The following is a 10,968-nucleotide window of genomic DNA, read 5'->3' on the forward strand; positions in this document are numbered from 1 at the left end:
TTATTTTTGTTGTTCAATAGATGTTGACTTGTTATTTTGTTTTTGTTCATCAGGAAAACCAAGTTTAGACCATTCTTCACGACTCATCAGGCTGTTTTCCATTCGACATTCAAGGTAATCCTTTGCCACATCCCTGCAAGGTGTATTGTCGTTTTTATTTGTATGTAAACAACGCATGTATGTTATCATTAACTTTTTACATGTACCTTGATGATCAAGTGGAAAGCTACCCTTTTCAGGTGGCTCTGGTTTAAACAATTTTTGTGAAAACGTAAATGATGACATCACCAGATAACATGAAAACCTCTAAGGTTATTTGTGTCCAATAATCTGTATAATATAAATGTAAACTAATAGTTTAATCAATGTTATGATTATTACAATTATTATTTTATTATTATGATCAACTTACGTAAATTGATTCGTATAATGTCAACACCTCTGGTATTTTGGATCTATAGTTTATACAGGTTTATAATAATAATGATAACTTTTCAACTCGATAAAAAAAAAAATAAGACATGCATGGGGGGAGGAGAGAGTAGCAAAACAAAAATGGCGTTGTTCATACTGTTCCGAATACGAACGTAAGTGGCGCTAATTAATGATCTTGTATTTTATATATTTAATTAATTATATATTTAATTGTAATCTTGTAAATTATATATTTAATTAATAAAATAATAATAATAATTACATAGGCAAAAAAATATTATGTTGAGTTACTATTCAAAAAATTCAATAATACCTCCTTCACCATTTTATATTCCTGATAAATAATAAGTAAAATTTTTAAAGATTACCTCCTCGATTGTATATTTGCCTAATACTTTGAAAAAAAAAATTTATAAAATAGTTCCGAAAAAAAATAGATAGCAATAAACTTTCTTACTCGTTAAATACCTCTTTGCCTGTTCTACAACCCTGATACAACACTTTATTTTTTTTTCTATTAATTTTAAATGTTTTACCACTTATAGTTCCTGATAAAAACACCAAATGGCGCTATTTGTTCAAAAAATAACAAATACCTCTTTGCTCATTCTATGTTCCTGATAATCGAAAATTTTTTTTTCTATCATATTTCAAAAAAAAATTTTAAAAATAATTAAAAAAAAATTTTTTCGAGTATCAGGAACATAGAATGGGCAAAGAGGTATTTGATGTTTTTGAAAATACTTCCTTGCTTATTCTATGTTCCTAATACTCGAAATTTTTTTTTTCCACAAATTTTTTGAAATTTGATAGAGAAAAAATTTTCGAGTATCAAGAACATAGAATAGGCGAAGAGGTATTCGTTATTTTTCAAAATACCTCCTCGCTTATTCTATGTTCCTAATACTCGAAAAATTTTTTTTCTATTAAATTTCAAAAAATTTGTGAAAAAAAAAAAATTTTCGAGTATCAGGAACATAGAATGAGCAAAGAGGTATTTTCAAAAATATGGAACACCTTTTTGCTCATTCTAAATAATAGATGGCGCTGAACTTGTTGACTCAAAAAATACCTCTTTTCCAGTTCTATTACCCTGATAAAACAGCCTTCTCCTATCTTTGATATTTGAATGTGTTTACCCTATAGTTACAAAGAAATATAATAGATGGCGCTAAACTTGTTAACTTAAAAAATACCTCTTTGCTTGTTCTATAACCCTGATAAAACAGCCCTTTTCTATCTATGATATTTCAATGTGTTTACTCTATAGTTCCTGAAAAAAATAATAGATGGCGCTGAACTTGTTAACACAAAAAATACCTCTTTTCTTGTTCTACAACCCTGATAAAACAGCCCTCCTCTATCTATGATATTTCAATGTGTTTACCCTATCGTTCCAAGAAAAAACAATAGATGGCGCTAAACTTGTTGACTTAAAAAATACCTCTTTTCCTGTTCTATAACCCTGATAAAACAGCCTTCTTCTATCTTTGATATTTGAATGTGTTTACTTTATAGTTCCTGAGAAAAATAATAGATGGCGCTGAACTTGTTAACACAAAAAATACCTCTTTTCCTGTTCTATAACCCTGATAAAACAGCCCTCCTCTATCTATGATATTTCAATGTGTTTACCCTATCGTTCAAAGGAAAAACAATAGATGGCGCTAAACTTGTTGACTTAAAAAATACCTCTTTTCCTGTTCTATAACCCTGATAAAACAGCCCTCCTTTATCTATAATATTTCAATTCGTTTACTCTATAGTTTCTAAGGAAAACAATAGATGGCGCTAAACTTGTTAACTCAAAAAATACCTCTTTGCTTGTTCTATAACCCTGATAAAACAGCCCTTTTCTATCTATGATATTTCAATGTGTTTACTTTATAGTTCCTGAAAAAAATAATAGATGGCGCTAAACTTTTTAACTCAAAAAATACCTCTTTTCTTGTTCTACAACCCTGATAAAACAGCCCTCCTCTATCTATGATATTTCAATGTGTTTACCCTATAGTTCCAAAGAAATATAATAGATGGCGCTGAACTTGTTGACCCAAAAAATACCTCTTTTCCTGTTCTATAACCCTGATAAAACAGCCTTCTTCTATCTTTGATATTTGAATGTGTTTACCCTATAGTTCTAAAAAAATATAATAGATGGCGCTAAACTTGTTAACTTAAAAAATACCTCTTTTCCTGTTCTACAACTCTGATAAAACAGCCCTCCTCTATCTATAATTTTTCAATGTGTTTACCCTATCGTTCAAAGGAAAAACAATAGATGGCGCTAAACTTGTTGACTTAAAAAATACCTCTTTTCCTGTTCTATAACCCTGATAAAACAGCCCTCCTCTATCTATAATATTTCAATGTGTTTACTCTATAGTTTCTAAGGAAAACAATAGATGGCGCTAAACTTGTTAACTCAAAAAATACCTCTTTGCTTGTTCTATAACCCTGATAAAACAGCCCTTTTCTATCTATGATATTTCAATGTGTTTACTTTATAGTTCCTGAAAAAAATAATAGATGGCGCTCAACTTCTTAACTCAAAAAATACCTCTTTTCCTGTTCTATAACCCTGATAAAACAGCCCTCCTCTATCTATGATATTTCAATGTGTTTACCCTATAGTTCCAAAGAAATATAATAGATGGCGCTGAACTTGTTGACCCAAAAAATACCTCTTTTCCTGTTCTATAACCCTGATAAAACAGCCTTCTTCTATCTTTGATATTTGAATGTGTTTACCCTATAGTTCTAAAAAAATATAATAGATGGCGCTAAACTTGTTAACTTAAAAAATACCTCTTTTCCTGTTCTACAACTCTGATAAAACAGCCCTCCTCTATCTATAATTTTTCAATGTGTTTACTTTATAGTTCCTGAAAAAAAAATAGATGGCGCTAAACTTCTTAACTTAAAAAATACCTCTTTGCCTGTTCTATAACCCTGATAAAACAGCCCTCCTTTATCTATAATATTTCAATGTGTTTACTCTATAGTTTCTAAGGAAAACAATAGATGGCGCTAAACTTGTTAACTCAAAAAATACCTCTTTGCTTGTTCTATACTCCTGATAAAACAGCCCTCTTCTATCTATGATATTTCAATGTGTTTACCCTATAGTTTCTAATAAAAATAATAAATGGCGCTGATTTTTTTCAAAAATAGCGAATACCTCTTCACTCATTCTATGTTCCTGATACTTAAAAATTTTTTTGTCTATCAAATTTCAAAAAATCTATAGAAAAAAAAATATTCGAGTATCAGGAACATAGAATGAGCAAGGAGGTATTTTCAAAACTATCAAATACCTCTTCAGTCATTCTATGTTCCTGATACTCGAAAATTTTTTTGTCTATCAAATTTCAAAAAATTTATGGAAAAAAAACATTGGAGTATCAGGAACATAGAATGAGCAAAGAGGTATTTGATGTTTTTGAAAATACTTCCTTGCTTATTCTCTGTTCCTAATACTCGAAATTTTTTTTTTCCACAAATTTTTTGAAATTTGATAGAGAAAAAATTTTTGAGTATCAGGAACATAGAATGAGCGAAGAGGTCTTTTCAAAAATATGGAATACCTTTTTGCTCATTCTAACTTATAGATGGCGCTAAACTTGTTAACTTAAAAAATACCTCTTCGCTTGTTCTATAACCCTGATGAAACAGCCCTCCTCTATCTATGATATTTCAATGTGTTTACCCTATAGTTCTAAAAAAATATAATAGATGGCGCTAAACTTGTTAACCCAAAAAATACCTTTTTTCCTGTTCTATAACCCCGATAAAACAGCCCTCATCTATCTATGATATTTTAATGTGTTTACTTTATAGTTCCAAGAAAAAACAATCGATGGCGCTGAACTTGTTGACTTAAAAAATACTTCTTTTCCTGTTCTATAACCCTGATAAAACAGCCCTTCTCTATCTATAATAATTCAATGTGTTTACCCTATAGTTTCTAAGAAAAACAATAGATGGCGCTAAACTTGTTAACTCAAAAAATACCTCTTTTCCTGTTCTACAACCCTGACAAAACAGCCCTCCTCTATCTATGATATTTCAATGTGTTTACCCTGTAGTTCCTCAAAAAAATAATAGATGGCGCTGAACTTGTTAACACAAAAAATACCTCTTTTTCTGTTCTATAACCCTGATAAAACAGCCCTCCTCTATCTATGATATTTCAATGTCTTTACCCTGTAGTTCCTCAAAAAAATAATAGGTGGCGTCAAACTTGTTTACTCAAAAAATACCTCTTTTCCTGTTCTATAACCCTGATAAAACAGCCTTTTTCTATCTATAATATTTCAATATGTTTACCCTATAGTTTCTAAGAAAAACAATAGATGGCGTTAAGTTTGTTAACTTAAAAGATACCTCTTTTCCTGTTCTACTACCCTGATAAAACAGCTTTCTTCTATCTTTGATATTTGAATGTGTTTACCCTATAGTTCTAAAAAAATATAATAGATGGCGCTAAACTTGTTAACTTAAAAAATACCTCTTTTCCTGTTCTACAACCCTGATAAAACAGCCCTCCTCTATCTATAATTTTCCAATGTGTTTACTCTATAGTTCCTGAAAAAAATAATAGATGGCGCTGAACTTGTTAACACAAAAAATACCTCTTTTTCTGTTCTATAACCCTGATAAAACAGCCCTCCTCTATCTATGATATTTCAATGTGTTTACCCTATAGTTTCTAATAAAAATAATAGATGGCGCTGATTTTTTTTTAAAATAGCGAATACCTCTTCACTCATTCTATGTTCCTGATACTCAAAAATTTTTTTGTCTATCAAATTTCAAAAAATCTATGGAAAAAAAAATATTCGAGTATCAGGAACATAGAATGAGCAAGGAGGTATTTTCAAAAATATCAAATACCTCTTCAGTCATTCTATGTTCCTGATACTCGAAATTTTTTTTTTTTTTCAAAGTATTAAGCAAATATAAAATCGAGGAGGTAAATTTCAAAAAACATCACATACCTTTTTTGTCATTCTATGTTCCTGATACAAATTAGTAAAATTTTTCTCTACAAATATTAGGCTAACAGAAAATTGAAGAAGTAATTTTCAAAGATTTTTTTAATTATTTATCAGGATCATAGAATACTAAAGGAGGTATTATCGAATTATTTAAATACTAACTTAACATAAAATAAACAACCAAATTGAATAATCATTGATTAATTTTTTTATCTTTATTATATCATTTATTTAATTGTTACATATAATTATTTAAATTTATTATTTTCACTCACATTTATAACGAAAATATTTATCAGATCTGTAGTTTAATCATCATTAATTCCATCTTAAAATTAATTGTTCGTAATTTATTGATAGATTATTAATTATTTCTCATTTGCTTTTTTTTTTTTTTTTTTCTTTTTTAAACACTGGATAAGCTTTTTGAGTGAAAAAAAAGTGGCTCAATTCATTTGGTAACTATAATTTCATTGATACTACTATCAATGTATTATTTGGATTAAAATGAGACACAAAATATTATAAAAACAGATGTTAAGTGCGACTAGACAGTAAACTTGATTAAAACGAAATAATTATTTATAAAGAAAATGGAAAACTGTAAAAACTAGAGACATATTTAGAAAATAATTGTACTTAAATTGATGAGTATTTCATCATCAAGTGCTCTTTCACACTTTTAAATAAAACAAACAAAGAGATATCTTTATCAGTTTTTAATGCTTACTTTTTCATATTATGATTCTTTAATAATTTGAGAATTTCATTTAAAAATTTTTTGAAAAATTAGAAATATGTATTAGGAATATATAATGATCAAAGAAGTATTTAATAATTTCGATGCTTCTTTCTTCTATGTTACGATTCCCTAATAATTAAAGAATCTTACTTTATTTTTTTTCAAAAAAAAACATATCCGCAAAAAAAATTTTCTCTTATGACTGTCGGTCCTTCCATATATTGAAAAATAAAATCCTTTTATTATGAATTTATTATCGATCAAGTGTTCTTTAATTTAAAATATTTCGTAAAACTAAATTTACATTCAAATTGCATACCGCCACGAGCCGACACTTACGACATCTATGAAAAGTATGATCAATCTTGATCCTCTCTCTTGTTTCTCTCTTTTCTTTTTTTCAATTCTCTCCCTGCATTAGTGCATTTTGTGTGTGTTGCATACTGTTATACTTTTTTTGTGTGTATTTAGGCCGATATACTAGTCAATCGGTTCGACTGACAACAAAAAACATCTAATACATTAACAAACAAACCAATAAGTTTTCTCTAAATCTCCATATATTATCTAAATAAAAACAAACAAACAAAAATATTCTTATCACAAGTTCTCTATCGTATTATAAATAAATCCATAAACAACATGCATAAAAGTGTCAAAATAAAATATAAAAATCAATATTATCAATAACAACAAAATGCAAATTAAACATATAATTATTATCAACCAAGAATTTATTGTGAAATAATATACAACTAAAGTTCATAACTATACATATATGTAATTAAAATAAAACGTTAATTTACTTGTGTATGTTTTTAAACGCACAGAATAAAACATACACAAAGCCAAAAAAAAAAAAAAAAAAAAATCAAAACAATAAAATAATACTTGTAATAATAAAGTGAATAATAAACGAGTGAGAAAGACAAATTATTAATAACAAAATATGTGATATTTTGAAAAGATTAAATAAACATTTTATAAATTTTATTTCTCAATATTATAAACCGGGTGTGTTTTTATAATATGCGGGAGTTAAATGTAAATAATACCAGACAATACATGATTTATACAATAACATTTTATCATAATTAATAATAATAACGACCAATTTGTTATTTCATTCAATTCATGTATGATAAATCCCAACTAATCAAACAAGATTAAAAAAATAAAATATAATCATTCATAATTTAATATACAAATCTTGATATATATTTTTTTTTTCTTTCATTGTTAATTTTTCATTTGGAGCAGCAAGTATATATTAAATAAAAAAAAATAGTTTAAAATATTATTAATAATAATTATCATATTGCAAATTAAAATATTAAAGTGTATTATTCGTGTGAAAAATATCATCTCTTTGATAAATTGAGAAGAGACTGCATCAGTTTGCATGTGTGTAACAATATCTGTCTCTATTTTTCTCTTCCCAATATTAAAACATCCATCCACACATATATAATGTATTAAATGTGTACATTAGTGAGAGCGGAAAAGGATCGAGCAAAGTTATGAAGGGGGGTATAATAGGTGGACTCAAATGTATGGCGTGAACGCCCAGGTGAAATGTCGTCCTGATTGTCTCTCACCTGAAACGACAAAAAAAAAAAAAGTTAAATAATCTAACATCATCAATATCTTGCTTAATTTGCATTAATTAATTTTTATTATTATTTGATGTATGTGTGTGTTTATTATAAATTTGTGGACTTGATAGTGAATCTTATTTATCAAAAAAAAAAAAAATTGTGTCTGTGACGTGGTATGTACCAAGAATAAGAAATTAAATTTAAAAAAAAAAATAATAGATAATTTAGACAGTTGTGTGTTGATAGTGTTGAAGACAGTGTTAAATTTTGTTACCATACTTGTTTTTATATTTAATATTATTTATATTTTTTTTTTTTCTAATTTTTATTGTAGAAAAATATTGGTGATATTTGTGTTTGATATATAGAAAATTTATTAAGAGTAATTGAAGGTGGGTGATAGATATCAAAGATGGCGGGGTCCTTAACGTGGTCATGTAGTTGTTGTCTTAGATTTAAATTCAGTCCAGAAGAAATTGAACAACGTTATAAAAGTCAAGAAATTGATAGAATGCTTGAAAAAGATAGACAAGCATTTAGAAGACAAGTTAAACTTTTGTTACTTGGTGCTGGTGAAAGTGGTAAATCAACATTTCTTAAACAAATGAGAATTATTCATGGTATTAAATTTGAGGTAAGATATTAGCTTTGTATATTAATAATTTAAACAACAGATGTATGTAAATAATTATTGATTGAACAAACATCTTTAAATTTTATTCTTAAAAGAAAAAAAAAAAACTTATGTGTTTGTTGTTTTTTTAATTGTTAAATATGACTATATTATTTATTTGTTTTTTTTCTTTTGTTTACAGCCTGAACTTATTAAGGAATATCAACATGTTATTTATCAAAATATTATCAAAGGTATGAAGGTACTTGTTGATGCACGTGATAAATTAAATATACAATGGGAAAATCCAAAAAATTATGATATTGGTTATCAGCTATTAAAATTTGAAAATACAATTGTACTTGATACTAGATTATTTTTATTATATGTACCATCATTGCAAAGTTTATGGCATGATGCATCAATTAAAAAAGCATTCGACAGAAGAAGAGAATTTCAACTGGTAATTATTTATCATAAATATAATTTTTTTTTCTTAATATTTTAAGACTCATCAAAAATTATCATCTAATAATCCATGACCCAGATTATAATCTTGTTATAATTGAAAAAATTATTCTTGTTTAAATTTTTATTTCCTCTTTAAGTATATATTTTATTATTATTATTAAACAAAACGTGAAGAAACATAAAAATATATAGAAATTTTATCTTTATGTTTTGTTTGATTTGTGATCAAGTTTTTTAATGAGTATTGTTTTTTTATTTTTACAACAGAGTGACTCGGTACAATATTTTCTGGATAGTCTTGATCGTATTGCAAGAGTGGTAAGTAATAATAATATTTAAATATTTAAATATATAATTATGTATTAATAATTATTGCAAATTAAATTTAGGAATACGTACCAACTCATCAGGATATACTACACTGTAGAAAAGCAACAAAAGGAATATCTGAATTTGTTATACCAATAAATAATATACCATTTTTATTTGTTGATGTTGGAGGACAAAGATCACAACGACAAAAATGGTATCAATGTTTTGATTGTGTTACGTCAATACTATTTTTAGTGTCATCATCAGAATTTGATCAAGTTTTATTGGAAGATAGGTAATTAATTAAAACATAAATATGCTAATAATAAAAAAATAATAATTACAACTAATTGTTTTTTTTTTAATTATATATTTACAGAAGAACAAATAGACTTGAAGAATCAAAAAATATATTTGATACAATTGTTAATAATATGATATTTAGTGGTGTATCAATAATATTATTTTTAAATAAAACAGATTTACTTGAGAGAAAAGTTAAAACACCAGATACAAATGTTAGCTGGTATTTTCCTCAATATACTGGTGATTCACATTCCATGAAAGACGTACAGAATTTTATATTAAATATGTTTATATCAGTTAAACGTGATCCAAGAAAGCCATTATTTCATCATTTTACAACAGCTGTTGATACAGAAAATATTAAAGTTGTATTTAATGCTGTTAAAGATACAATATTACATAGAAATTTAGAATCACTTATGTTGCAGTAATTAAATTAATATATTTAAACAACAAAAAAAAGAAAATAAATAGTTAACTATTAAATTAGATAATTAAATAATACATAAAGGGCCTGATTACAAGTGTATACGTCAAATAAGACAAACTCGTTATATATTATCCAAAGAGTATCTTTGTTTAGGTACTTTTATCTCATAAATACATAAACAAATAATTATTTATACTGCAATACTGTTTATACAACACAAAAAAAAAGATATTATACAATCTGGTTTAGACAATATTAATTAACAAAATAATTATATACAATTATATTGAGATAGTGATGATTTTTTGGTTATCAAATTTAATAAGTCTTGATTATTTGATTGACCAAGTAGACAAGTACTGCCTGATATAAATATATTATTTAAATTATCTTAACGTAATTTTTTTTTTTATTTTTAAAGTGTATAGCTATATAATTGTGTAAATAAGCTTTTAAATATTTTTTTAAAAATAATGTTTTTTTTGTATTTATACAAATACAGAATTAAAAAATATTCTAACAGAAAAAAAAAGAAAAAATATTAATTGCAATTAACAGCAGCTTTCTTTTTTAAAGTACTATTATTATTAATTAATTATTTTTTTTTTGTTTGACCACATGTTGAATTTGAGAGGTCGAGGGTTTTTTTTTTTTTGTTTTAATTTATTTTTTTTTTTTTTGTTCGTAATTATCGTTGAGTTTTCTTTTAATATTAACAAGTTGAAAAAAACCAAATACTAGAATCATGCCATAAGAACCAAATGAACAATAATTGAAAAAATAATAAAAAAAAAAAAAGGTTGATCATTTTTATGATAAATATTTATATTTTTTTCTGTCAATTTTTAAGATTAAATAACAATTTATTTACAACGAAAAAATAAAAAGGGTTTTTACGTAATTATTATTTGGTTCTTGTACAGATAATTTGTTTTGTTAATTTTTAATTTTTTAAATTTAATCAGTATTATCAAAGTTTTTGCGGAAAAAAAAATATTTCATTTTTTTTTTTTCTCTGAAGAAAAATTAAATTTTTATATAATTATTTGCGTGATAAGTTT

General features: G+C 26.0%; 2 protein-coding genes across 2 annotated transcripts; one reads left to right on the top strand and one right to left on the bottom strand.

Annotated features, from left to right (window-relative positions):
• Positions 1-285, bottom strand: LOC122857138 (cytochrome c oxidase assembly protein COX19). Its single transcript, XM_044159149.1, has one exon. The coding sequence runs from the start codon at positions 283-285 to the stop codon at positions 1-3; it is 285 nt and encodes a 94-aa protein (XP_044015084.1).
• Positions 286-7,925: 7,640 nt separating this feature from the next.
• LOC122857141 (guanine nucleotide-binding protein subunit alpha homolog) lies at positions 7,926-10,299 on the top strand. The gene is made up of 6 exons (XM_044159155.1): positions 7,926-7,948; positions 8,110-8,409; positions 8,591-8,851; positions 9,127-9,177; positions 9,249-9,466; positions 9,551-10,299. The coding sequence occupies exons 2-6, from the start codon at positions 8,188-8,190 to the stop codon at positions 9,906-9,908; spliced, it is 1,110 nt and encodes a 369-aa protein (XP_044015090.1). The 5' UTR covers positions 7,926-7,948; positions 8,110-8,187; the 3' UTR covers positions 9,909-10,299.
• Positions 10,300-10,968: the final 669 nt, after the last annotated feature.

Source organism: Aphidius gifuensis, linkage group LG5, assembly GCF_014905175.1.
Source record: "Aphidius gifuensis isolate YNYX2018 linkage group LG5, ASM1490517v1, whole genome shotgun sequence".
NCBI classification, from domain to species: domain Eukaryota; kingdom Metazoa; phylum Arthropoda; class Insecta; order Hymenoptera; family Braconidae; genus Aphidius; species Aphidius gifuensis.

What these genes read in the sequence shown, in the direction of transcription:
- LOC122857141 (XM_044159155.1), top strand. Translation starts at nt 8,188, where the DNA reads ATGGCGGGGTCCTTAACGTGGTCATGTAGTTGTTGTCTTAGATTTAAA. An exon ending in GAAGAAGAGAATTTCAACTG is followed by an intron (nt 8,852 to 9,126) that starts GTAATTATTTAT and finishes TTTTTACAACAG; the next exon opens with AGTGACTCGGTACAATATTT. An exon ending in TTGATCGTATTGCAAGAGTG is followed by an intron (nt 9,178 to 9,248) that starts GTAAGTAATAAT and finishes AATTAAATTTAG; the next exon opens with GAATACGTACCAACTCATCA.
- LOC122857138 (XM_044159149.1), bottom strand. Translation starts at nt 285, where the DNA reads ATGTCATCATTTACGTTTTCACAAAAATTGTTTAAACCAGAGCCACCT.